The sequence below is a fragment of the Myxine glutinosa genome, chromosome 4, assembly GCF_964187855.1.
Source record: "Myxine glutinosa chromosome 4, kmMyxGlut1.1, whole genome shotgun sequence".
NCBI lineage: Eukaryota > Metazoa > Chordata > Myxini > Myxiniformes > Myxinidae > Myxine > Myxine glutinosa.
In genome coordinates this window covers 132,871,672-132,895,665 of record NC_136264.1, presented here as the reverse complement: position 1 = coordinate 132,895,665, position 23,994 = coordinate 132,871,672, and the positions used below count along the sequence as shown (strand labels likewise).

The 23,994-nt window shown below is 49.1% G+C and overlaps 1 protein-coding gene across 2 annotated transcripts in view; it reads right to left on the bottom strand.

Annotated features, from left to right (window-relative positions):
• The window catches only part of SUPT6H (SPT6 homolog, histone chaperone and transcription elongation factor), a 163,235-nt gene that overhangs the window by 24,227 nt on the left and 115,014 nt on the right, over positions 1–23,994 (bottom strand). For both annotated transcript variants that reach the window (XM_068113463.2, XM_068113464.2), the window contains exon 27: positions 195–337. In XM_068113463.2, the coding sequence (XP_067969564.1) occupies positions 195–337 (143 nt within the window). The remainder of the gene's footprint in view (positions 1–194; positions 338–23,994) is intronic.

The window sequence follows — 23,994 nt, the reverse complement described above, 5'->3', positions numbered from 1 at the left end:
TGGGTGAACAGGGATTTAGAGAAACCAAGATGGATGAAAAAAAAAAAAGATTTAGGAGAATGTGGATGAAGTGAAAATGAGAACTCAAAATCGGAAGACATATAAAAGATTTATTCAAAATAGACTGCATGGGCACAGAATGAAGGAATCCACTATGGAATGCTTTCATTGCACAAATCACAGAAAATTTGCACCTCGCTCAGTTCTGGGAAGTCATCTTGCTGGCAGAAGGGGCACTGCCAAAGACCAGTGCTGTCAATCCGAATTGCTTGATCATTACTCTCACCCTGTGGTCTCCTTCGAGCTATTCCCGTAACCATACACGTCACCAGCTTGCCTGAAGAAAGATGGCCAGCACGTCCGGGCTTAACACTCATGGTTAGATACTTTACACTTAAATGACAATTGGAAACCATGTCCCAAAAGCTGAGGATCTCACAGTGGAATCACATTTGCACACTTAGAATTGCAATGGTCGACTACCATGATAAAAACGAATCAGATTGTACCTTACAGTCATGATCAGGTTTACAATGATTAGGTATAAAACAGGAGCACATTTATCAAAATTATAAAAGGAGCCGTGTCTGTCTGCATGTCTGCCGTGATATAACTTTAGAATTGATTATCGGATTTCAATGATACCAACGACGGTGGATTCAGGGAACACCCGGAAAGGTTTGTGATGAAAAAATTTTTAAAGTTTTTTTAAAATGAAGGAAAGTTTGTGCATGGGCACATGGGCACACATGGCTTAACAGCAACGCCAGCTTATGATGCTGGCTATTCTCGCACAGAGGGCAGGAGCTCAAAAATCCATTTTTGTTTTTGCTCCATGGATTAGCCATCACAACGATGCCGAGGAAACGTAAAGCCACGTTTTTTTTAGCATTTACGTAATGTTAAAGATGAGGAAACCTAAGAGTTTGTTTCCTGCCATGACCTGTTTCTAATACATACCCCAGACAGCTCAAAAAAAAAAAAAAAAAAAAAAGGGGGAGGGCAATAAATTATTTTTATTTTGATCTTCCTCTTAGTGTGTTGTTGTATATTATTTGCAATCCAGCATCTAAAAAGGCTGTGATGAATATCCCATTTACACTCTCCCTGAGTATATAGCAAGGTCGGTATCTATACACCGATTAATTTTATTTTCACAGGACAACAACTGTTTTTCTACCAATTATACAAAGATTGGTATTTCTGTCAGCGTTCAATACATTTTTTCCAGTGCTTTGCTAAGGCCTGGATTCCTCTAGAAAAAATATATTTTGGCTGCTTGTGTAGCCATTCGTGCACCGCCTCTTAGACCTTTTCGTCGGATCAGAAAGTGGTTCCACCAAGCGCCTCTGAGTGGCCCAAAGATGTGGTAATCCGAAGGGGCGAGGTCTGGCGAGTAGGGCGGATGAGGAAGACGCTCAAAATGCAGGTCCTCCCTCGATTGTTGGAGCTGTAGCGCGGGCAGTATGGGGCCGAGCATTGTCATGCTACAGCAAAACACTGGGATTGAGTAGTCCACGACGGTTTGTTCTGATTGCTGGTTTCAGATGATGTTTAAGGAGGTCACAGTATGATGCACTGGTGACTGTAGTCCCTCTGGGCATGTAATGCTCTACAAGTGGGCCTTGGCTATCCCAGAAGTGTCAGCATCACCTTTCCAGCGGACAGCTGTGTGCAGACTTTTTTGGGCTTCGGTGAAGTTGAATGGTGCCACTCTTTGCTTGCCCTCTTCGTTTCTGGCTGAAAGTAGTGGACCCAGCTTTCATCCCCAGTCACTATGCCCTGTAAGAAAGCGTCGCATTCTGTTTCGTAACGTCACAGAAGTACTTCACTTGCGTCCACTCGCCGTTCTTTCAGTTTGGGTGTGAGTTGTCCAGGCACTCACCTTGCGGAACCTCAGCACGTTGTGAATGATATGGTGTGCTGAACCATGTCTACTGTTCAATTCGGAGACCACTTCATCCAGCGTAATGTGACGGTATTCCCTTAGCACACGCTCAACTCCTGCAACCATTTCTGGGGTGTTGGCTGTGTGAGGCTGGCCTGAGCGAGCAACGTCAGCCACACTAGACACTCCACTTTTAAACTTCCTGTTCCAGTTGTACATCTGCTGCAGCGATAAACACGCGCCACCATATCGCATCTTCATTCTGCGATGGATTTCACTGGGATTCACACCCTCACTTCCCAAGAAATGGATGACAGAACGTTGCTCCCCCCTGGTACATGCTTCTAAAGGAGCCTCCATCTTGGAACTGCTCTACTGACGTCATACGTCGCTACTGACAGCATACGCTCAATGTTGCTAGATCTAAAACAGGCAAAACATGACTCTTACCCATAGATACAACCAACATATGTCGTCTACTACACACATTATCATTCTCAAATGTATAATTGCCATTTTAAGGTTAATTATTGACTAGCCCTCGTATATTCACATATGTACTGTACTCGTACAAGTTAATATTGCTTACATTGTACTCGTACAAGATGGTTTATGAACATATATAATCTTCCTTTTCTTGGTATAGACAGTTGAGGCTTAGCTCGTGGAAGAGGTAGTACACTGAACAGATCATGACATAACAGAACAAAAGGAACAGTAGAGAGAGGACAATCCCCTCCAAGCATGGAGTTGAAGAACAAGATAAAGCGAGACTTGGACAAACAATGGGTGTGGGGAGTAATGCGGGGCAGGAAAGAATTTATGCGGTAGACAGGATGGATACAGAAGGAAACTCTCAGGAAGGAAAAACTGGTAAATTTGGAAGGAGGAGGCCTTGGGGTGAGGAGGGGAAGGGGGTTAGTTTGTCATGATTGTCATATGATTGTCACATGGGATTGTCATGGGGACCGCAAGGCTAACCCCCACTCTAGCAGGGAAAATGGCCTTAAAATGCCTGCTGTTGTTGTTGTATACTGTACACGCACGCACGCATACACGCATACACGCACACACACACACACACACACACACACACACACACACACACACACACACACACACACACACACACACACACACACGTAATAGGCATCCACAACCATCCTTGACCATGTTGTGGAACATCGGCCGAAGGCCTCACTTTTTCACCTTCATTACCCTGCGCTTGCGAAGTGAAAAACTGGGTTAGGCATTCGGTTGAGTACATGCGTACGTGTGTACGTGTGGCGAACGTGCGTACATGTCTGCATTTTTAAAATTCATTTTCTCGGCAACCATTGGTCCAATTGACACAAAATTTTACCATAGGAGTGCCTCCGCCTGTCGATCTTTTTATTCATAATTATGACATCATAGGTCACGTAGTACGGACGCCATCCTGGAAAAAAAATTGAAAAAGGTTGCACCCCTATATCTCTGAAACCGCTCCATGGAAAAAATTTAAACATGGCTCATTGTCATGTACTCCCCTTGGGGAATAAGATATGTTAATGATGATGTCATTGGTACCTTAATTATGACATCATAATTCGACGGTCACGGTCGGGGCGGTCACGGTTTTTCGAAGCTGTTCCACGATCTTCACGCACGCTCGAAGTTAAGTAATTGTCACATTTGTATTTTTGTCGAAACTGTATTTATCTTACGTGTGTGTACCTTTTGCGTGTCCCTCGGGAAAATTATCGGTGTTAATCTTTCATACCTGTAAAAAATAGTCGAGTATTTCGTGCCACGCGGCCTAGTTGTTGAAGCTTCCGACCTTGAGGCTTGGTTCTCTCCGGGGATCCAAAGCGGTTATTTTTTCATTCGTGTGTGTGTCAAATTTCAGCTCGTTATTTTATCGTCCATGCGTTGTTGTTTGTTTTTAGTTAGTTTTGGTTTGAATTTCCTGTAACTCGTAATTAATTAATCGTGTTCTGCTCCGCGTGTGCGGCCTTGTACCCCCGTCGGTGTTTGTTAACTTAAGTCCCCTACATCATGTTTTACTTGGCTCTTAGTTTTTCCCTTCTACCCCGAACATAATACTCTTTGTCTAACGTTTTAAATCCCCCCCCCCAAAAAAAAACAACAAAAAAATTTTTTTTTCTTTTTATTTTCCTTTCTCCACGTGTGCTGTTGTCTCATCCTGTATACTTTCTGTCCAGGTGTGCTGTTCGCCCCGCCCCCATTATCTCCTTGCCATCCACCTTTTGCCCTGTTCTCAAGACTCGTGGTGGTCCCCTTCGGCCCTCCCCCCGTTGGTATTTTTGTGCATATAAGATTGTTCACGGTTCTGTTTAAATATTATTTAAATATGTTTAAACTTTCCCCTTCAGTGTTTTATTCAGTGGTATTTTACAACACGCTGTTTTTCTTCCTATTTAAAAGGCTTTTTTCAATTTCCTCTCCAACTCATTCCACGTCAAAAAAAAGAAATTCAATCTCTTATACGTCTCCCTCACTACATGGTCTAAATTCACATTCATTCCACCCCTCCTCCATCGTTCTGAATCGGATTGCTAACTTGAAAAGCACAACAAACCCAATTTGTTATCAATGTTCATCTTTCATTAATCATCCACTTTCTAAACTCCCCTCTTACCCCTCCCCTCCAAATCCCCACCCTTGCACCGACACTCCTAAACTCCCCCCTTGCCCCTCCACTCCTAAACTCCCCCCTTGCCCCTCCACTCCTGAACTCCCCCTTTGCCCCTCCACTCCTAAACTCCCCCCTTGCCCCTCCACTCCTAAACTCCCCCCTTGCCCCTCCACTCCTAAACTCCCCCCTTGCCCCTCCCCTTCAAAACTCCCCCCCAACCCCTCCCATTCAAATCTCCCCCCATACCATTCCTCTCCAATTCTCCCTCCTCCCCCCTCCTCCTCAAAGCTGCCTCCTCCCCACTTCGTCTCCCTTCTGTCTCATACCTCCACCCCCCCCCCAACCTTCTACTTTCCTCTGCCCCCCCTCAAACAACCCCTCACTGTGCCTCATCCCTTCACCATCAAACCTTTCATCATCCTCATCCTTCCCTTTCTTGGAACTCTTCTGTAATCTCTGCCACACTATCAACTGCTCTCCCTACCTCCCCCTCTCATCCTTCATCTTACCCTACTCCTCCCCTCCCCTGTCCTGTACCCAATGCTCCCCCTCTCTCTTCATTAACGGTATGGACCTCAAACATCCGGGGCCTTCGCTCAAACCTGACTGATCTCTCTGTAGTGAAATCGTATTATGCTGAACCCAGATGATGCTCGCTGCTCGCTGACACCGCTTGGGGGGCGCAGCTATAAGACCCGAAACGGCCGCTGCTCTAGGCGTCTTCTCCTGTGACATGTTACATTGACTAGTAGACTCGTTAACGGTACGTACCGCATATAATATTACGCTTGCTTTCATTGAATGATATTGTGGATTGACCTATGTGAAACCAAACCTTATTTCTATTGCATCCCTGTATTTGCAGAATGATGTCAAAGGTCTTAATGGAATTAAACCAACAGATGAACTAAAGTTGTGACTTGAATTGATTTCCACAACACTTAATTCCATTAATATCTACGGACATGGCGGGGAACAAGATGCTGGTGGTTTCGCAATTCTGCGCCGACCCGCAAGCCCCGGATGCTGGTTTGCAACTGACTCACTGGTTGAAAACTTTGGAGAATCAGTTCGCTGACCAGGACGCCGAGCCGACCGCTGCCGCGAAGCTAGCAGCGCTCCAGTCCAAAGTCGACTACAAGGTGTACAACAGTATTGCGCGATGTGCGACATACGACCTCGCTGTTGCGGAGCTCAAGCGATTGTACATAAAGCAAAAGAGCGTGATATATGCTCGGCATTTGCTGCGATCGCGACGCCAGCAACCAAACGAGCCGATGGATCACTATGCCCAGGAGCTCCGGCAACTCCTGCTAGACAGCACCCAGGAGCCACGGACTCACGAGCAGGTTCAAGATGACCTTCTCCTAGACGCCTTCGTCTCCGGGGTCTCCTCTCAGGACCTCAGGCTCAAGCTCTTGGAGAAGACCGACCTGACCTTCACGGCGGCTCTAGAACAAGGGAAAATATATACCGAAGCGCGGCTGCAGTCGAACGACTATGATCGCACGCGCCTCTTGGCGGGGACCTCGCTACACGCACGGCCGGAGAGTGCTACCGCCGACGAACCGGGAGCGGACCCGCTCGCGGTACTCCAGGTTGCCCCGGCGGAGGATCCGGGGATCCTGACGGCTGCCGCTACGGTCAGACCCAAGGCCTCACGCGGAGCCGCATGCTACTTCTGCGGGGGTCAACGACACCACCGGTCAGTGTGTCCGGCTCGGGACGCGATATGCCATTTGTGCTCGCAGAAGGGGCACTATGCAAAAGTGTGCCGGAAAACCGCACGCGGTTCGCGGCCGCGCGCGACCTTGAATGGGCTTATTGCGGAGCCTACGGGCCGAGCACGGAACACGGCGCCTTACCCGGCCTTGATGGGCAGTGTCCCTCCTCGCGGGCCCCTGGTCGCCCAATTGACCTTGGCGAGAGAGACCAAGCAGCCACAACAGTCTCATCCTCAATCGGACACGGAACGTGTGTCCTTGACTGGACTCCGGGCAACGCGAGGGCCTTTGGAGCCTCGCCCAACCCCGGCGGTACGTACACGCTACGTCTCTCAAGAGCGTACGGCGTCCTCTGGCGGCGACACGCGTTTGGTACAAACTACGGAGGCCCATACTCGTCAAACGGCGATTTTGAATGGCAAGACTACGGAGGCCCATACTCGTCAAACGGCGATTTTGAATGGCAAGACTACGGAGGCCCATACTCGTCAAACGGCGATTTTGAATGGCAAGACTATGGAGGCCCATACTCGTCAAACGGCGATTTTGAATGGCAAAACTGCGGAATGCATGGGGAGGCTCTCTGACAGCTTTAACGAATGCCCCATAAACAACGAATACTCCGGCAACGACCGCAACACTGCAGATTGCATGGGAACGCTCCCTGACACCTTATACGAAACTCCACGGGCACCCTCTGACGCCTGGAAAACTGCGGCTGGCATAGGACCCACCCGCGAGGCGCGACCGCCTCACTCAGGAGGTTCGGTCCCACTCCCAGCAGGCTCGTCCGGCCTGGCTCAAGCCGTTATTCCCCTCATGGTCGAGGGCCATTGTGTGCATGCCTTGGTGGATACAGGGTCTACGGATAGTTTTATCGATCAGCGACTAGTGCACAGGCATGGTTGGCAGGTCTTGGGGACTACGAGACGGATCTTCATGGCCTCCCAGGGCCTTCGGCTCAGCACGAAGGGGGAATGTCGATTGAAACTCGTGATAAAGGGACGGGTTTTCCCAGATGTACACCTCATGGTCTTACCTGCTCTATGTGCTGACATTCTGTTGGGACACGATTTCCTTAAGCGACATGGACGACTGGAAATGGAGTTTGGTGGGCCAGACACGCTCGCTGTTGGTGGGACTGACACTTGCTGTGTGTGCCCTAGCGAAAATGGAAATTCAGCCACTTTCGCTGTTCCCCAATTTAACCTCCGACTGCACACCTGTAGCGGTAAAATCACGGCGCTACTCTCGAGCAGACATGCAATTCATTGCGGGAGAGACGGCTCAGCTCTTGAAAGACGGCATCATAGAACCCAGCTGGTCGCCGTGGCAGGCTCAGGTCTTAGTGGTGCGAAGCGAAGCACACCGCAGACGCATGGTAATCGACTATTCCCAAACGATTAACCGTTTTACACAGCTGGATGCCTACCCCCTTCCGGGGATGGACGCGCTGGTGCGACAGGTGGCCCAATACTCGGTCTACAGCACTCTCGATCTCTGTAGTGCGTATCATCAGATCCCTATCTCTAGGGCAGATCGTATCTATACCGCTTTTGAGTCGGGGCAACGGTTGTACCAGTTTACTCGATTGCCTTTTGGGGTGACGAACGGGGTCCCCTGTTTCCAGAGGGCCATGGATGACCTCATTGCGAGGGAGAACTTGACCGATGTTTTCGTCTATCTAGACAATCTTACGGTTTGTGGGTATGACCAAGGGCACCATGATACTAATCTGAAGCGCTTCCTCGAGGTCGCGCAGAGGTATCGCTTAACCATGAACGAGGCTAAGTGTCAATACTCCCTACGCAAGATAGATCTTCTGGGGTACACCGTGACCCATGGCTCTGTCGCTCCGGATAAGGAGCGTCTGCGACCTCTGCTCGACATGGCCCCTCCCAGCGATCGGGCGTCCCTGAAGTGCGCTCTCGGGCTATTCGCCCATTACTCTAAGTGGGTCCAAAATTTCTCCGCGAAACTTCACCCCCTTGTGACCTGCGACACATTCCCTCTGCGTCCGTCCGCTTTAGCGGCCTTTGGAGGCCTTAAGGCCGACATCGCCAGTGCCGCTGTGGCGACGATCGACGAGAGCGGATCTTTCGTCCTCGAAAGTGATGACTCGGATCATGCCATAGCGGCGACCCTCTCCCAAGGAGGGCGCCCGGTGGCTTTCTTTTCACGGACTCTTACCTCCGCTGAGCGGCGACATTCGTCTGTCGAAAAGGAAGCGTACGCGATCGTCGAGTCGATTCGGCGATGGCGCCCGTACTTACTCGGGCGGTGCTTCCAAATCATCACGGACCAACAAAGTGTTGCGTTCATGTACGACACCTTACACGCCCAGCGCATTAAGAATGAGAAAATCACTCGTTGGCGTATAGAGCTTGCCGACTTCTGCTACACTATCAAATACCGCCCGGGGAAGGATAACCAGGTCGCCGACGCCTTATCGAGGCCGGTTACGTGCACGGGTATCGTCACTCTGGAGGGCCTACGCGTTTTGCACGCAACTGCCGGGCATCCGGGCGTGACGCGTTTCGCTCATTTTGTGCGTAGTGGTAATCTGCCGCACTCGATTGACGATATCCGCCGTATCCGCCGTATCTGTCGCGACTGCGCTATATGCGCAGAAATCAAACCACGTTTCTATAACCCTCCCATGGGGACACTGGTTAGGGCTACGAGGCCGTGGGAAAGATTGGCGATGGATTTCAAGGGCCCGTTGCCGGTGTCGAGTAACTCTCGCTATCTGCTCACTATCGTCGATGAGTACTCGCGATTTCCTTTTGCTTATACGTGCGTGGATATGACGGCTGCCACGGTAATGCGATGCCTGCAAAATTTGTTCTCTATGTTTGGGTACCCGACCTACGTGCATACAGATCGGGGTGTGGTCTTTTTGTCTCAGGAAGTGCGAGGCTACTTGCTCCAAAATAACGTCGCTTCTAGTTATACCACGCCGTACAGACCCCAAGCGAATGGGCAGATCGAACGCTTCAACGGGATTATATGGAGAGGGCCGTCGTGCTCAATCTCCGGACCCTCGGCCGGGGCCTCGATAAATGGGCTTGGTCTCTACCTGCGGCGCTGAACTCGATTAGGGCTCTCCTATGTACGGCCACCAACCAGACTCCCCACGAGCGACTTTTCCACCACCCGAGGAGCTCGGGGTGTATCCGGTCTTTACCCAGTTGGCTCGCTGAGCCCGGGCCGGCCTATCTCAAACGGGCGGTCCGCACGAGCAAGTACGACCCCTTAGTGGACAAAGTGCAGGTGCTCCAGGCTAATCCCGAGCATGCACGTGTGATGACGGCAGATGGGCGTGAGTCCACTGTCTCCGTACGCCATCTTGCCCCATGCGTGGTCACCGACACTTATAAGGAATCGGACAAGCCAATCTATGAGACTATGGACTCTTCCGACACTTCCGTCACTGAACGTCTGCCGACCCTCCCTTCGCCACAACCGCCCTTGCCTGAAAGCTTGGCGGTACCCCCTTCGTCACCTGACTCCGGCAGCTACTCCGACGCCGGGGTCTCTGGGTTACGTGGTGCCGTACCCGGGGAATTTCGGACACGTGCTGGCAGGGAAATTCGCCGCCCGGACCGGTACGGTTGGGCCGACTGATGCCATATTCCGCACCCTGTTAATGCTGACGCCTCGCTCGATTCTAGCCGCACGGCAGTGTAATTCTAACGGTGGGGAGAATGTAGTGAAATCGTATTATGCTGAACCCAGGTGATGCTCGCTGCTCGCTGACATCGCTAGGGGGGCGCGGCTATGAGACCCGAAACGGCCGCTGCTCTAGGCGTCTTCTCCTGTGACATGTTACATTGACTGGTAGACTCGTTAACGGTACGTACCGCATAGAATATTACGCTTGCTTTCATTGAATGATATTGTGGATTGACCTATGTGAAACCAAACCTCATTTCTATTGCATCCCTGTATTTGCAGAATGATGTCAAAGGTCTTAATGGAATTAAACCAACAGATGGACTAAAGTTGTGACTTGAATTGATTTCCACAACACTCTCCATACAGGTTGCTTCTGACAATCCAGACTTGATCTGCTTAACAGAGACTTTCCTCCTTCAAGATGTCTCTGATTCCTTAATATCTCTTCCTGGTTACTCCCTCCTCCGGTATGATAGACCTGAGCCTTGTCCTGGTGGTGGGGTGGCTATCTTTATCAAAAACTCTCTTCCTCACTCTCCTTGCACTGCCCTCTCTCCTCCTCACCCCCAGGAGTACCTCTGGCTACGGCTTACTCTCCGCTCCCACCTTTTGTTCATATGTGTTCTGTACTGTCCTCCAAACAGTGATGACTCCATTTAATTTTCACTGTCTGACAACATGGACCAACTTCTATCCACTCATCCCAACTCTCTCTTCCTCATATGTGGTGACTTCAACTGTCATCATGCCAGCTGGTTGGGTGTGGGTTCCTCTCTCACCAGTCATGGCACCTCAGCAAAGGACTTCTGTGACTCACTGGGATTGACACAATCTGTCAATTTCCCGACCCGGATCTCAGCCAATGGAGTATCTTCTCTTCCAGACTCGGTTATGACAAACTTCCCTGCTAATGTCTGCTGCTCTTCTTCTGCTCCAATCGGTTCTTCTGATCATGTGCTTGTCAAAGTGGACATCTCTCTGGCCATTCTCAGAGAGCCTCCTCAGCAACGACGAGTCTGGCATTTTACTCAGGCCGACTGGGACGGTCTTCAAGCAGCCATCAATCGTCTGGATTGGTCTCCCATCTCCACTGCCTCTGACATCAATTCTTCCTGGGAATTCTTCCAAAGCAAACTGCTCTCTCTCATGCACAGATTTATCCCATCTCGTCTTCAGTTGCCTTACCCTTCCTCCCGTCCATGGTACACTGAATCTTGTGGTGAGGCAGTTGCCCTGAAACAACTTGCCTTTGCCTCTTGGAAGGCTAATCCAACTGAAGGCAATCTCAGTTCCTTCCACCAAGCTCGGAACAAGTGTGTGTCTACCCTCAGGAGTGCCAGGAAGCACTATCTCTCCACACTCAAGAATGAACTCTCAAACCTGTCTCCTTCCTCCAAATCCTGGTGGCATCTGGTCAAATCCGTTTCTGGTGTTTGTTCCCCCTCCATCCCCTCCCTTACCTCAAATGGCTACACAGTTGACATCGCACGTGACAAAGCCGAATGCCTGAACTCTGCGTTTGCCTCAAAATCTTTAATCCCAAACCCATCTCTCTCTGTTCCCACCTTTCCCAGTCGAACCCAACTGCTCCTGGACTCTGTGTCCTTCTCTCCTGACAAGGTGGAGGAGTTTATGTCTAACCTCGACTCTGATTCTGCAACTGGACCAGACGGCATCAGCCCACGGGTCCTAAAATCCTGCTCTGCCGCTCTATCTCACCCTCTCTCTGTTCTTTTTACCCTCTCTTTTGCTCAAGGTCATCTGCCAGCATCCTGGAAATCAGCAAACCCGCTTTACACTAAAAAGGTGCAAAAACAGATCCTTGCAACTACAGACCAATCAGCCTGCTCCCAATTATCAGCAAAGTCATGGCATCCATCATTGCTTCGGATATGAAATCTTTCCTCTTCTCCAATGGCTTGATCTCTGATCATCAATTTGGTTTCAGACCAGGTCACTCTACTCTGGACATGCTGCTTCTGCTGTCTCAACAATGGATGGAGGTCCTCAATGCCAAACAGGAAATCAGAGCTGTCTCCCTTGACATATCACGTGCCTCCTCTCCTCTCCTCCGATGGTATCCATGGAAATCTCCACGCATGGCTGGCGGACTTCCTCTCTGGTCGTAGTCAACGTGTGGCCCTGAATGGGTTTCTCTCATCTCCTCTTCCTGTTCAGGCTGGAGTTCCCCAAGGCAGTGTTCTGGGCCCTGTGCTTTTTCTGGTCTTTATCAATGATCTCTCCTCCTTCCTTCGCTGTATTGCTTGTTTCTTTTATTTTATTTTCTCCCCCTCACCTCACCTCCCTAGACAAAGAATTCTATATTGATTCTTTCTCTCCTCCCGGACACGTTGCTTGTTCGCTCTCCTCCTCGTCTCGACTTGTGCCCCGCCCGCTGTATCTCGTTTTTCTTCCGCCTCTGCTCCTTCTTTCTCAAATCAACGTTCTCGCTTGGAGACTTTTCCCAGATTGTTTTTCATGGTTTTCATGGTTGATTGGATATTGTTGGAATATGTTTAAACCGCAGCCGTGATGCTGAAGCGGCCCCCCCCCCCCCCCCCCCCCCCGAATTTCCATGTTTTAAACGTTTCCCAGTGTGTACCCTGGTCAGAATAGGTACACCGTATCCCTGCGTGTCGTAAGAGACGACTAAGAGGGTTGGCGTCAGGAAGGGCATCCGGCCATAAAAACATTGCCTCAAAAAGAGAACCATGACAATTACAACTACATATGGGCAGGGTGCAGCCCGAAGTGGAGATCGGTTTCTGAGGTCTGGGACATGGAATGTAGGGACAATGACAGGGAGATCAGGAGAAGTGGTGGAAGTATTGGTCAGAAGAGGAGTGGACATATGTTGTGTGCAAGAGACGAGATGGAAGGGAAGTGGTGTGAGAATGGTGAAGGGTAGGCAGGGACAGAAATACAAGTTTGTGTGGCAAGGGTGCCTGGAGGGCGTGAATGGTGTTGGTGTCCTGTTTTCTGAGGCGTTTGTAGACAGTGTGGTGAGTGTGACTAGAGTGAGTGATAGGTTGATGATGGTGAAAATGATGATTGGAAAGCTCTTGGTGAACGTCATCTCGGGATATGCTCCGCAGGTTGGTCGAAGCAATGAAGAGAAGGACAAGTTCTGGTGTGCGATAGAGAAGCTGATGGAAAACGTGAAAGATGAGGAAGTTGTTGTGGTGGGAGGAGACCTGAATGGACATGTGGGAAGGAGTATGGATGGTTTTGAGGGAGTTCATGGGGGTTGCGGATATGGTGTGAGAAATGGAGAAGGTGAAAGGATTTTGGAGTTGTCTGATGGAGCTGATTTGTTGATTTGTAATACTCAGTTCCAGAAAGAGGATAATAAGATTGTTACATACACGTCAGGTGGGTCGACGACAACCGTTGACTACCTGATGGTGCGTAGGCGAGATAGGGGGCACCTCCGGGACACAAAGGTGATCCTGGGGGAGGAGGCTGTTTCACAGCACCACTTGGTTGTCTGCGACATAAGGGTGAAAGGTGCGAGGAGAGCGCGGCGGGTGAAGTACCAACCAAGAATGAAGGTGTGGAGGTTGAAAGAGGTGACAGTAAGGGAGGCATTAAAAGAGAGGCTGAGTAGGGTAGAGGATGATGTGGTTGAGCTTGAAAGTGGTTGGATGTCAATGAAAGCTAGTCTGTTGGGAGCTGTTGGTGAGGTATGTGGATGGACAAAAGGACCACCGAGGCACTCGGAAACATGGTGGTGGGATGATGAAGTTGGAAAGAGGCTTGACGAGAAGAGGAAGAAGTTCAAGGAGTGGCAGAAGGCGAAGGGTACGGGAGCAGAAACAGCAGAGCATGAAAGTTATAAGGCAGCCAGGAAGGCTGCAAAGAAAGACGTAGCAAAGGCGCAGGAGGCATGTAGGAAAATGTTCGGAGAACGCTTGGATTCGGAAGAGGGTCAGAAAGCAGTATTCAGGAATGCAAAGCACATAGCGAAAGAGAGGTGTGATGTGATGGGGGTGAGTTGCTTGAAGGATGAAGTGGGACAAATCATTGTCGACCCAGATGGAATTAAATGAAGATGGAAAAGATATATGGAAATGCTGTTGAATACAGAGAATGAATGGGATGGCAACATAGAGAGTAACCCAGTTTTAGGACCGGCAGAGAAGATAACTGAAAAGGAAGTTGAGGAAGCGATAAAAGCAATGAAGAGTGGAAAAGCGGGAGGGCCGACGGGAGTTGTGGGAGATATGTTGAAGGCAGCAGGAAGTTGGGTTGTGAAGAGAATGACAGAGATCTGTAATCTGGTGGTGAAAGAAGGCCACATTCCAGTGGATTGGGAACTGAGTACCCTCGTCCCTCTATACAAGGGGAAAGGTGACCCTCTGGAGTGTGGCTCGTACCGAGCGATAAGGTTATTGGAGCATGGAATGAAGGTATTGGAAAGGGTGTTGGAGAGGAGGATAAGGAAGAAAGTGAAGATTGACGAAATGCAGTTTGGATTTATGCCAGGAAGAGGAACAACAGATGCGCTTTTCATTGTGAGGCAGTTGCAGGAGACGTACATGGAGAAGAGGAAGAAGTTGTTTTTTGGGTTTGTTGATCTGGAGAAAGCATTCGATAGGGTTCCACGCAAATTATTGACATGGGCATTGAGGAAGTTAGGAGTGGAGGAATGGTTGATCAGAGTAGTGATGGCAATGTACAAAAGAGCGCGCACAGCTGTAAGGACGAAGGACGGGAACAGTGGTGAGTTTGAGGTGAAGGTGGGAGTGCATCAGGGGTCGGTACTAAGTCCACTACTATTTGTAGCTGTGATGGAGGTGCTGGCTCAGAACGTAAAGGAGGGTTTACCGTGGGAGTTGTTGTATGCAGATGATCTGGTGTTGATTGCGGAAAGTATGGATGGACTGAAGGAAAAGATGAACAAGTGGAAGGAATGTATGGAGACAAAAGGTCTGAAGGTGAATATCGGAAAGACGAAGGTGATGGCAAGTGGTAAAGCATGTGGTGAGGTGGAAAGAACTGGGAAGTGGCCGTGTGCTGTGTGCAGGAAGGGTGTCGGAGTGAACTCCATTCAATGTACAATGTGCGCTGAGTGGGTTCATCAAAAATGTAGTGGTCTGAGAGGGTCATTTACCAGTGTGGCAGCTACATTCAAATGTAAGGTGTGCACAGAGGGAGCTGCAGATGGAGGAAATGTTGAGTTGGATCTTGGAGACGGCGTGAAGCTGGAAGGTGTGAAAACATTTTGCTACCTCGGAGACATGCTGAATGGAGAAGGTGGATCAGACTCGGCAACAGGTTGCTCAAGTGAGATGTGCATGGAAGAAGTTTCGGGAACTGAGTGGCGTGCTGATGAGGAGGAGAGTTTCGCTGAAGCTGAAGGGAAAGGTGTATGCTGCATGTGTGAGAAGTGTTATGATTTATGAGAGCGAGACATGGGTAATGAACGTAGAGCAGCAACGAAGGCTGGAAAGGGTGGAAATGCGAATGGTTCGATGGATGTGCGGAGTTTCGTTGAGAGAGAGGAAGACAAATGATGAATTGTGAAAGATGATGGGAATATTGCCTGTGATTGATGCTGTGAAGAGTAACAGGTGGAGATGGTTTGGTCATGTGTTGAGGAAGGATGAAAGTGACTGGTTGAGAAGAGTGATGGAAATTAATGTAGAAGGAAGTAGAGGACAGGGAAGACCGAGAAAGACTTGGCTAAAGATGGTGGAAGAAGAAATGCGGGCAAGGGGGCTAACAAGGAGAGATGCAGAAAATAGGGCAAAATGGAGAAGATTGTCATGGGGACCGCAAGGCTAACCCCCGCTCTAGCAGGGAAAATGGCCTTAAAATGCATGTTGTATCAATGATCTCTCCGACTCTCTGGAAAATCCTCTCTATCTCTTTGCTGATGACTCCACTCTCTGCCGCTCCATTCCTCTTCCCTCAGATCGGCAGTCTGCAGCCTCCTCACTCTCTGAAGACCTGGACAAAATCACAGACTGGTCAAACAAGTGGAACATGTCTTTTAATCCTGACAAATCTCACACTCTTACTATGTCTCTCCGAAAAGATCGACTGGACAACCCTCCCATCTACTTTCTCAACAATCCTCTCCAAGAAGTTCTGTCGCTCAAGCTTTTGGGTCTAACTATCTGCCATGATCTTTCTTGGGAAAAACACATTTCCAAGCTGGCCTCCAAAGCCAGTCGCCGACTGGGCATCCTCCATCGTGCGAACTCCTTCCTAGGCACACCTGAGCTCCTCACCACATACAAGGCTTTCATCCGCAGCTCAATGGAATACTGTTCTCCCCTACGGGCCGGTGCTCCTGCCTCACACCTAGCTCGGCTTCACGCTGTTGAAAACAAAGCTTTCAGAATCATTGGAATCTCCCGCGATGAAGCTATCTCTGAGGGCCTTTCACTCACTCACCGCAGGCAGGTAGGTGATCTTTCTGTCTTCTACCGACTCCTCTCCGGCCTTGCTCCCCCAGCTCTCTCTGTGCTGTGTCCCCCAAATATTCCTACAGGTCGCACAAGATCTGCCAGCAACCCTCTGATGGTTAAACTGCCGAAATCTCGGTTCTCTGCTCACCTTCACACTTTCATTCCTCTATTCTCCCGCCTCTGGAACAAACTCCCACACTCCCTTCAATCCCACTCCTCCCTCCAGGTCTTTAAAACAGCTGTTCACCACAATCTCTTATCTTCCCCTATCCAAAACCTTGATCTTTTCTACCCCCGCTAATTCACCCCAGATCCACCTTGTTTGAAATTCCAGGCAGTGTCCATATGTTTTATACCTCTCACACCCCCCACCCCCTTCCCATGCCTCCCCCCCAAAGCCCTTTCCCTCCCACAGATTTTTTTTTTTTTTTTTTGTATACAAGATCGAGGCTCGTGAAAGAGCTAACATTAATCACACAAAAAGACAAACCGACACACAAAACACAAAAAACAAGGGGAGCGGCAGACAAGATGGGGAGAGAGGGGGCAGGATACAAAAGAGAGGGGGAAGAGGGGGAAGGACACAAACACAACATTTGAGAGCAGGGACATCGGGAGGACTTGGGGGGGAGGTGGGAGAGGAATAAAACATATGAACACTGCAAGGACTCTGGGGTGAATTACCGGGGGTAGAAAAGATCAAGGTTTTCGATGGGGGAAGATAAGAGATGGTGGTGAACAGCTGTTTTAAAGACCTGGAGGGAGGAGTGGGATTGAAGGGAGTGGGGGAGTTTGTTCCAGAGGCGGGAGAAAAGGGGAATGAAAGAGTGAAGGTGAGCAGAGAGCCTAGACTTTGGCAGTTTAACCATAAGAGGGTTGCAGGCAGATCTTGTGCGACCTGAAGGAATATTGGGGGGACAGAGCACAGAGAGAGCTGGGGGCGCAAGGCCGGAGAGGAGTCGGTAGAAGACAGAAAGACCACCAACCTGCCTGCGGTGAGTGAGTGAAAGGCCCTCGGTGTTGACTACATCGCAGGAGATTCCAATGATTCTGAAAGCTTTGGCCTCAACAGCGTGAAGCCGAGCAAGGTGTGAGGCAGGAGCACCAGCCCAGAGGGGGGAACAGTATTCCATTGAGCTGCGGATGAAAGCCTTGTGTGTGGTGAGGAGCTCAGGTGTGCCAAGGAAGGACTTCGCACGACGGAGGATGCCCAGTCGGCGACTGGCTTTGGAGGCCAGCTTGGAAATGTGGTTTTCCCAAGAAAGATCATGGCAGATAGTGAGACCCAAAAGCTTGAGCGACAGAACTTCTTGGAGAGGATTGTTGAGAAAGTAGATGGGAGGGTTGTCCAGTCGGTCCTTTCGGAGAGACATTGTAAGAGTGTGAGCTTTGTCAGGATTGAAAGACATGTTCCACTTGTTTGACCAGTCTGTGATTTTGTCCAGGTCTGCAGAGAGTGAGGAGGCTGCAGACTGCTGATCTGAGGGATGAGGAATGGAGCGACAGAGAGTAGAGTCGTCAGCAAAGAGATAGAGAGGATTTTCAAGAGAGTCAGAGAGATCATTGATGAAGACCAGAAAAAGCACAGGGCCCAGAACACTACCTTGGGGAACTCCAGCCTGAACAGGAAGAGGAGATGAGAGAAACCCATTCAGGGCCACACGTTGACTACGACCAGAGAGGAAGTCCGCCAGCCATGCATGGAGATTTCCATGGATACCAAAGGAGGAGAGTTTGGAGAGCAGAGCAGGGTGCCAGACCGTATCGAAGGCACGTGAAATGTCAAGGGAGACAGCTCTAATTTCCTGTTTGGCGTTGAGGACCTCCATCCATTGTTGAGAAAGCAGAAGCAGCATGTCCAGAGTAGAGTGACCAGGTCTGAAACCAAATTGATGATCAGAGATCAAGCCATTGGAGAAGAGGAAAGATTTAATATCTGAAGCAATGATGGATTCCATGACTTTGCTGATAATTGGGAGAAGGCTGATTGGTCTGTAGTTGCTGGGATCTGTTTTTGCACCTTTTTTGTGCAAAGCGGTGATGTTGGCAGATTTCCAAGCAGATGGCAGATGACCTTGAGCAAAGGAGAGGGTGAAGAGAACAGAAAGAGGGAGTGAAAGAGCAGAAGAACATGATTTTAGGACCCGTGGGCTGATGCCGTCAGGACCAGTTGCAGAATCAGAGTCGAGGGTTGACAGAAACTTTTCCACCTTGTCAGGAGGAAAGGACACAGAGTCCAGGAGCAGCTGGGTACGACTGGGTACGGTGGGTACAGAGAGGGATGGGTTTGGGACACAAGATTTAGAGGCAAACACAGAGTTGAGGCATTCAGCTTTTTCACGTGCGGAGTCAGCCGTTAAGCCGTTTGAGGTGAGGGAGGGGATGGAGGGGGAACAAACACCAGAAACAGATTTGACCAGACGCCACCAGGATTTGGAAGAGGGAGACAGATAAGAGAGTTCGGTCTTGAGAATGGTGAGATATTGTTTCCTGGCTCTCCTGAGGGTGGACACACACTTGTTTCGGGCTTTGTGAAAGGAAATGAGATTTCCTTCCGTTGGATTTGCTTTCCAGGAGACGAAAGCAAGTTGTTTCAGGGCAACAGCCTCACCACAAGATTCCGTGTACCATGGACGGGAGGAAGGGTATGACAACTGAAGACGAGATGGTATAAATCTGTGCATGAGAGAGAGCAATTTACTTTGAAAGAATTCCCAGGATGAGTTGATGTCAGAGGCGGTAGAGATGGGAGACCAGTCCAGATGATTGATGGCTGCTTGAAGACCGTGCCAGTTGGCCTGCCAGACTCGCCGACGCTGAGGAGGCTCTCTGAGAATGGTCAGAGAGATGTCCACTTTGACAAGCACATGATCAGATGAGCCGATTGGAGCAGAAGAAGAGCAGCAGACATTTTCAGGGAAGTTTGTCATAACCAAATCCAGAAGAGAAGATGCTCCGTTGACTGAGATCCGGGTCGGGAAATTGACAGATTGTGTCAGTCCCAGTGAGTCGCAGAAGTCCTTTGCTGAAGAGCCATGGCTGGTGAGAGAGGTACCCACACCCAGCCAACTGGCATGGTGACAATTGAAATCACCACATATGAGGAAGAGAGAGTTGGGATGGGTAGATAGAAGTTGGTCCATATTATCAGACAGTGAGATGTAGATGGAGTCATCGCTGTTTGGTGGACGGTACAACACACATATGAACAAAAGGTGGGAGCGAAGGGGAAGCCGTAGCCAAAGGTATTCCTGGGGGTGAGGTGGAGAGAGGGCAGTGGAGGGCGAGTGAGGAAGAGAGTTTTTTATAAAGATAGCAACCCCACCTCCAGGACGAGGCTCAGGTCTATCATACCGGAGGAGGGAGTAACCTGGGAGAGATACCAAGGCATCAGAGACATCATGAAGGAGGAAAGTTTCTGTTAAGCAGATCACATCTGGTTTGTCAGAAGCAACCTGTATGGAGAGGTCAGTCAGGTTTGAGCGAAGGCCCCGGATGTTTGAGGTCCATACCGTTAATGAAGAGGAAGGGGGAGCATCGGGTCCAGAACAGGGGGGGGAGGGGTAGGGTAAGATGTGGAAGAGGAGGAAGAGGTAGGGAGAGCTGTTGAAGGTGTGTCAGAGATTTCAGAATAGCTTGGAGAAAGGGAAGAATGGGGCGGACAAAAGGTTTGATGGAGATTGGGTGAGGCACAGTGAGGTGTTATTTGAGGAGGGGGAAGAGCGAGGCAGAAGGTTTGGGGAGATGAAGGTGAAAGTTGGAAGGGGGAAGAAGCAGGGAGGATGCTTTGAGGAGGAGGGGTGAGAGGGGAGTCTAGGAGGGGAGGAGCGAGGGAGAGTCTCGGAGGGGAGGGGTGTGGGGGGAGTTTAGGAGGGAGGGGAGGGAAGGGGCAAGGGGGGAGATTTGAAAGGGATGGGTGATGGGGAGGATTTGGAGGGGAGGGGTGAGATTGGATTTTGAAAAGTGTACGATTCATGGGAAACGAACATTTTTTGCAAAATGAGTTTGAGACCTTCGAGTCAAAAATACGTTTGAGGACACTGGAGGAGGGGTGGAGTTCTGGATAGTTTAGGGAATGTAGAAAGGAGGAACTGTAAGAGATGGTATTATATATATTTTTTGGAATGAATAGATATGGTGAGCAAGACAAAAGCATCCTTTTGTAGGAAAAGAAGAAAAGGGTGTTATAATATATGAGAGAAAATAGTTGTTCAGGGGAGAGATTATACATTTCTAACCGCGTGATCGCGAACGAAGAACGAACGAACAAAAAGAACAACAAATAAACGAATAAGACCTGGGAAGGAAATATTTTTTTGGGGTTTTTTTTTTTTTTTGTGAGTACAGATATTAAACAAGGAGGTACGGGGTGACATCTCTCGATGTCTCCATGTCTCCATGTCTCCATGTCTCCATGTCTCTCGGTCCCTGCTCTCAAATGTTGCGTTTGTGTCCTTCCCCCTCTCTCCCCATCTTGTCTAGCGCTCCCGATGATATATGTTTTATGTGTCGGTTTGTCTTTCTGTGTGATTAATGTTCGCTCTTTCACGAGCCTCGATCTTGTATACAAAAAACAAACAAAAAAAAGTCCAACGCTTGATTTGATCAGTATGAATTTTTTTTTCTCAGCAACTGTTGGGCTAATGGACATAGAATTTTCTCCATAGGAGCACCTCCTCCTGTAGAATATTTTAATAATAATCATGACATCATAGGTCATGTAGTATAGGCGCCATCTTGGAAAAACCGAAAAACGTTGTACCTCTACATCTCCAAAACTGCTGTATGGGAAAAATTTAAACGTGGCTCATTGTAAAGAACTCCATATGAGGAATAGGTGTTGTTAACGGTGACGTCATTGGTGCCATAATTATGACGTTATAATTTGACAGGGACAACACTTAGTCTGATCAGTTTGAAATTTATAGAGCATGATCGATGCAACAATTATATTGTTGTGGTTTTGTAAATAAAGGTAACCCCCCTATAGTTAGTTTCACCACAACATGTAGCCTCGCTTCGTTAGTTATTTCTTATTAAATGTAAAGTATAGTCTCCTTCCCAGTGTTAGTATGCATTGAGGCAGGTAGAGTAAGGGTAGGCCTCATTGAAGCCTGGAATGCCATGTCATGGGCCTAGGACAAGTCAAGCAGGCCTTGAGGGAGGAGCTGGAGGGCGTGGCTGGTAAGCAGCGAACAGCCAATGGGAGCTAAAGGGAATGGCCGATAATGGTGGCCAATGAGAGCTAAAAGGGAGTGACTAATAAGGGGCTGTCATGACACGTGACCCCCGGCGGCCAGTGGAGGCCCGTGGAACATTCTAGTGGGGCTCGGGGGCTATAAAACCCGGCCCGGACCCCCGAACTCTCTCTCTCTGGCCCTGGACTCTGACGATCTCTGCCCTGACAACCTCTGCCTGGACTCCCTGCACGTGTGCTTTGCCTCACTGACTTTGGGACACGCTCCTTGGATTCCCGTTACGTGCACGACAGTGATCGACCTTCCCTGCCGCGAACATCCTTGAGGGGATCCGCCAAACGAGCCGTCCAGGCAAACTGCACCAAGCGGCCGCGCTTTGTGCGCGTCCCCCTCTTCCTCCCCTTCCCCGAACGAGTCTGAGGGCCCTTGTCTGGGTACGTGAGTAAGGCTCTTAAGGTTCTCCACTGTGTCCCTGTTTCTATAACCATTGTACATTTGTGAATAAATCCTGTGGTTTGTTTCCAACTTGGCCGTCTTCATCCCTTCACCATTGGCCTAGCATTGCACGAGTTAAAACCGCTCGGTCGGGTTCATAGTGAATAACGGCACGAGTTACGCGACGCACAACCACTCGGGCGCTAAATACCAGCGTGACTTGTGCGAGTTTCAGCCCCCGTTCTCACGGCTGCGTGTGTCGAAGGTACTCGGGTCGTGACCGTTAACCCTTCCACGCGTTAGCTGCGGGCTCGGCGGCTGGAATTGCCCAGCAATCCATCCTCCACGAGTATAGCGTGGGGGCGGCCTCGTGGACTCGAAGTTCGAGGGGGAGCAGGGCTTAACCCCCCCTCGGTACGTCGACGGGCTCGAGATCCGCAACAATATTAAAGAATATAAATGTATGATGTCATCGCTCACGTGGTCTGGCAGCCATATTGGATCAAAGAAAGAAAAAACGTCTAAAAACAGAAGAGGTGGCTCGCACCAAGTTGACTGCACAGGGTAAGTATTCTATGCATACCAACTAGTTCGTTATTAATTTCGTTTTCTCCGCAAACGCTTGAGCGATTAACACGAAACATTCAACAAAGGAATGCCTACCCATGGAGATTTTTTTTCACAAAAGGAAATGATAAATGGATGTAAAATGCCGGTGGCGTTAAAAAAGAAAGTCCGTTTTCTGTCAGCATGCGTTGCAGGGTGTTTCACGTATCAGGAATAATCGACCTTGCTTTGCTCGGCCTCAGCCAAATTGTACATTTTGCGATTTTTTTTTATTTTAAATTTTTGTGTAAGAAAAAAAATCTTTACACTTATCTAAAACTTGCAATGGAGCTTGCACTCAAATCACACAGAGGACAAGTATATTAGTAAACATCAATGTACATGAATTACAAGGATATTGCTGAACAATGGATAAACACAAGGTATATGGGATTTTAACCTCGTTTTTTTTTTGTTTTTTTTTGTATACTGAATCGAGGCTCGTGAAAGAGCTGACATTTACTTCACAAGCAAATCAACCAGACAAACAAAACACACAAAAAGAGGGAGCGGAAGACAAGAGATGGGGAAGCACACAAACACTTGAGAGCACACAACATTTAAGAGCAGGGAGATGTGTGGGAGGGAGAGGGCTTGGGGGGAGGAGGCATGGGAAGAAGGGGGGGGGGGGGGGGTGGGAGAAGTATAAAACACAAGGACACCAAGGACTTCCAGGACAGAAGTTGGTATTTCAAAAAAGTGGAATTGGGGTGAAATTAGCGGGGATAGAAAAGATCAAGGTTTTGGATGGGGGAAGATAAGAGATGGTGGTGAACAGCTGTTTTAAAGACCTGGAGGGTAGAGTGGGATTGAAGAGAGTGAGGGAGTTTGTTCCAGAGGTGGGAGAAAAGAGGAATGAAGGAGTGAAGGTGAGCAGAGAGTCTTGATTTTGGCAGGTTAGCCATAAGAGGGTTGCAGGCAGATCTTGTGCGACCTGTAGGAATATTTGCGGGACAGAGCCCAGAGAGAGTTGGGGGGGCAAGGCCAGAGAGGAGTCGGTAGAAGACGGAAAGACCACCAACCTGCCTGCGGTGAGTGAGTGAGAGGCTCTTGGAGTTAGCTTCATCGTGGGAGATTCCTATATCTTTTGGACTATATCGCAAGCCAGAGGTTCAGGTAGGAACACTAACAGGTGAACCCGAATGTTAAATCGAACTTCAGTAATGCCAGTACAAATAAAGATGTAAAAGTTTGAGCAATAATTCTTGCAATCAAAATGAAAAAGGCAGAATTGACACGGTGCAAGGAAGTGACAAGTGGAAGTGACACAAGTGGAAGTGACACAAGTGGAAGTGACACAAGTGGAAGTGACACAAGTGGAAGTGACACAAGTGGAAGTGACACAAGTGGAAGTGACACAAGTTTAAGTGACACAAGTTTAAGTGACACAAGTTTAAGTGACACAAGTGGA